Raw genomic sequence first — 4429 nt, forward strand, 5'->3', positions numbered from 1 at the left:
TATAAGGCAGAAGAAGAGAACTGAGAATGCAGAGACGAGGAGAGAGTGGGAAAAAAGAGAATGGAGGAAGCAAAAGGAGTAGTGAAGCACATAGTGGTGGCAAAGTTCAAGTACGATATTAGCCCTCAGCAGATTGAGGAACTCATCAATGGTTATGCCAATCTCGTCTCTCTCGTCCCTTCCATGAAAGCTTTCCAATGGTAAATGCTCTATACTCCTTTTCCCCTAACCTCTATATCTTACATCACTCCAATTAAGTCAAGATTAGCTTAATCAATGATTTGAGATCTGGTTAGTTAGGTTTCTCTTGAGTATTATATGTTTTGTCATCAATTTGGTGTTGTGGACTCTCAGCAGTGTTCAAATTTGGTACTGTTCAAGTCTTGCTGTGATCCTTAATTTCCTTCACTGAAATTGCGGGGTTTTCTAAGATCAAAGATCTATGATTTTCTGCATTCACGAGTCCTTTAGTGATGTTGGTACTTGGAATCATCTATTTGATTTATCTTTTGTTCTTTCCCTTTACTCATGAACTTGGAGATGACTATGGAATGATATTAAGGTTGGATTGGATAAGAGAGTGCTGCATTTTTTATTCTTATTTTTTGGTTCTTTGTTACTACTTCTGATTTTGACATTGCTTTGATGGAAAATTCTCCAAATCTTTATATCATTATCCAAGTCAATTCCAGATGATGTCTCAACTGTGTTGATGGCAATTACAGATGGAAACAATATGGTTTCGGTTTGGTCGCACCAAAATCTGAGAAAACATGCCATTGTTAGAGCTGGCATAGTATGCTTCATGGTTGTAAATTTTGACTCGTTTGAAGCCTTTTCATATTCAATAAGTTTCTCATGGATAATTATAACAGTTGTAATGGTAATTAGATATAAAATCATTTATATGCTTCTTCTTACAAGTTAGCTTTTGGGACAAATGGTTGGTGCATGTGATGAATCATTTCTCTCAAAAACTTCAAACTATTGGGTGAAGTATATGAATAATTTTATATCTAACAGTCACTTAGAGTAGCCTTGATGAAATAGAAGTCTGGATTCTAGTTAAAATTATGTGCTGTCACGCGATAAACAAGATTGAAGTTATCTAGATCTTTGGAAAATGTCATTTTACTATAGCATCTTACTTTCTAAAGTCTAAACATGCATGTGTATTCATTTTATTTAATGTGGAATTATGATTCCATTATTATAGGGGAAAGGATGTAAGTGCTGAGAACATGCATCAAGGTTTTACACACGTGTTTGAGTCAACTTTTGAGAGTACTGAAGGCGTTGCAGAGTATGTAGCTCACCCTGCACATGTTGAATATGCAAACTTGCTTCTTCCCTGTTTGGACAAAGTCATAGTCATTGATTATAAGCCTACCACACTTCACGTTTGATTCCAATGCTACTACAACTATGTGAGTGTGTGTTATGCCACCATTGTTGTGGTAGAACTTACAAACAAATAAATATGGTTTCCTCTGGGCAGCATTTGTGTACCTCTGTTATATATATATGTCAGTTTTTTTCTCTGTGACAATGGAGTTATTATTGTGTTGATTTTGATAAAGAATAAATGAACAATGAATGCCTCAAAGTAAGTCCTGCTTTTAGTCCACATGCTTGTGATTGAATAAATTTTTTACTATTTAAAAGTTTTAAGAATTGCAAGCTACCTACCAAATACCTCAAAAAAAAAAGGATGAATTGAATAGAGTACTCATAAGTCATAACCAACTGAACCAAGTAACTAACATTATTCATATAGAAAAAGAGCAACTAATGTTCCATGAAGTATAGTAGTCTTGAAATCCGTCGCAACTAAATTCAAAGTGTCAGTAGCTTTTTCTAACAAGAACAAATGTTTAGGCGGGCTACACCATTGATGTCCAGTCTCCATTGATTTCTCCAATGGTGACACAAATGAAGAGAATAGGAACACAGCCACCCCCACAATGAAAGGGTGTAAACCAGGCTTCAAGGGTGTAAACCAGGCTTCGCACTCAACTGAAACATTGTGGTATTGTGTTTGTATATGATATCATAAATGTAAATATAAACATTTAGAAAGTGTTGTCTTTCAGAATATAAACCCAAGAGCAACATGTGCCTTGTTCAATACTACCTTCTCAATTCACTCCCATCACTAAGGTGTTACAAACAATGAGTAATCGATCAAATTCGTTCTTGTTATCCAAATTGGTTCCAAAAGATTATTTTAATTAAATTTGTTTTTCAAAGATTTTAAATTAGTCTTATGAGTTATTCTATCACTTTTATTACTGACGACGTCAAAATTTACTAATGTGACACAATAAGTAACACCACATGGATAAGTTTATGCAATTAGATTAATCAATCCCAAATTAAAGGGAACTTTGAGTCGTTGAGGCATTGAAATCCTTCAATTTAAAGTTAATTTGATCTAATTTCATAAATTTATTATGTTAACACTCAATTAGAACAGTTAAGTGTGTGTTGTAACGTCACTTAATATGTCATATCAGCAAACTCTAACAAGTGATGAAAAGATTAATGTAACTAATTTAAAATCTTCAAAAGACAACCCAAGAAATTAAATCAGTTGGCCTTAGCCATACCGTTATCTATAGAAATACATATTTAGCATATCAATCTTTTTTATTATACTACTGTAAATAAATTTGATTATTCTCCTATTTTGAGGCTTAATTATGCTAATATGATAGGTTTGATTATTCTATTGTGCTGATTTTTAAGTTAGAAATTAGTATGCATAGATCAACTTAATAGGAGTCTTAGCCGAAATTCTTTTGCCAAATCTGCTCTAATCACTACAGAAAACATCTCAAAGATCTTTGTTGATTAACTCTTCTTCCAGCAAGTGTGAATATCATGGTAACAATAGAATCCACATTATCCCCTTCTTCCTCTCATACAAGTCAGCCAGTAACAAGGCTAACCTTTCTCCAAATTTATTACAAAAGCACTAATCACTTCATTTCACATAAAAATTTTAAAACAATTAATCACTGCAACTCTTACATCACTATTATCAAGAGTCTACAACTGTGTCAAGGTCTACAAAGATTCTAATGAAGAAATGACAGTTCAATCAAATGCTAACATGTTTTGCTATGTAATATCTTTAATAGCTGAGATGAATGATGCTTCTCAAAACGTGTCACATATCTTTCCAGGAACTTCTTGTCAGTCAGATAAAATGGTGTGGCTAAGCTAGCATCCTTCTTCATCAAACCTTTGGAGAGAAGATACTGCACAACCAATGCCCTTGGGATAATCCTTTCTTCCAAGCTCAATCCAAAGATTACCGGCGCCACGCACAGCACCGAAGGATCCCAACCAAGCTTACCAACCCAAAAGCTCATGACTGCTATGATTTTCTTCTCGGACCGAAGCATAAACTGCGCATGCTTCCTAAACACATCGGAAAATTGTTCCTCCGACCAGCCCCAAGTCTTACAGGCTTCAACTTTGGCATCCCACCCGGATTTCGCCACAGCCTTCTTGGCCATCAATGCCACACTGAAATTCATCAAAGAAGGATCAATCCCTAATTTCTTCACTTCTGCCACAGTTTTCCACAAAGTAGAAGTGGATAATATTGAAGGCCTGCATTGAAGCAAGCGCTTAATGTGGGAATGAGTTAAGCCCTCATCAAGAAGCAATTTCACATTCTTGCTTACATAGAAGTGACTAATGCATGCAGGGGATGAAATTACACAATTCATGGTTTTTTTATCAGAGGGTAAGAACCTCCTAATCAAATCAAAAGCAGGAACTATACGGTTCTTGAGGCCAAGAAGCAGTAATTCAGGGTAGCCAGTTACAATTCGGAGAATGTCAGAGTTAGAAGCACCTTTGGAGGCTAAAAATTGTAGCTTTGGTAAAATCCTTTTGTTAGGGTTACAGCGTAGGAGAGCCGGTACCCTAGTTGTTATTTTGGTGATTTGGGCATCTGAGAAACCGTGGGTTCTGAAAAATGCGATGATTGAATCGGCCTTGCTGGGTCTGATGGAATTGAAATGAACCTTGCTGAATAATTTGAGAGCAGATTCTTGGGAGAATCCACACTTATCTGTGAGGCACGATACTGATTGGGAAGTGGTTGAGATCAAGTGTGAGTGTTGGAAAAGAAAAAGGTGGCATTTTTGGGTTGCAGATGCAAATGGGTACACAGTAGCTCTTCCTAATCGAGATATGAACATCATAAAGATAATGAAAGTGGATTCAATCAATTCGGAGGAGTTTCAGAACCAGCGATTGCGATTAAAAAACCCTAACCCTTCAAAGTCCAAACCCAACGGCAAACGCTGGATAAATCATTTGAACAAATTCAGGGGGTTATTTTTTGGTATGGAAGTAACCCTAATAAGATAATTTTTGGTATTTATCTATTTTTAATATATAAAAATAAATG

The 4429-nt window shown here is 35.7% G+C and overlaps 3 protein-coding genes across 3 annotated transcripts in view; 1 reads left to right on the top strand and 2 right to left on the bottom strand.

Moving 5' to 3' along the window:
* On the top strand, nt 7-1627 carry LOC107639543 (stress-response A/B barrel domain-containing protein HS1). Its single transcript, XM_016343078.1, has 2 exons — nt 7-200; nt 1217-1627. Exons 1-2 carry the CDS (start codon nt 61-63, stop codon nt 1404-1406), a joined length of 330 nt encoding a protein of 109 aa, XP_016198564.1. The 5' UTR covers nt 7-60; the 3' UTR covers nt 1407-1627.
* On the bottom strand, nt 2824-4367 carry LOC107639561 (transcription termination factor MTERF5, chloroplastic-like). Its single transcript, XM_016343102.2, has one exon. It carries the CDS (start codon nt 4218-4220, stop codon nt 3111-3113), a length of 1110 nt encoding a protein of 369 aa, XP_016198588.1. The 5' UTR covers nt 4221-4367; the 3' UTR covers nt 2824-3110.
* LOC107639552 (transcription termination factor MTERF5, chloroplastic) overlaps nt 2824-4429 on the bottom strand; it is a 19332-nt gene continuing 17726 nt past the window's right edge. Inside the window, exon 2 of the mRNA XM_016343090.2 lies at nt 2824-2951. The gene's annotated coding sequence lies outside the window, so the exon portion shown is untranslated. The remainder of the gene's footprint in view (nt 2952-4429) is intronic.

The sequence above is a fragment of the Arachis ipaensis genome, chromosome B01, assembly GCF_000816755.2.
Source record: "Arachis ipaensis cultivar K30076 chromosome B01, Araip1.1, whole genome shotgun sequence".
In the NCBI taxonomy this organism is placed as follows: Eukaryota; Viridiplantae; Streptophyta; class Magnoliopsida; order Fabales; family Fabaceae; genus Arachis; species Arachis ipaensis.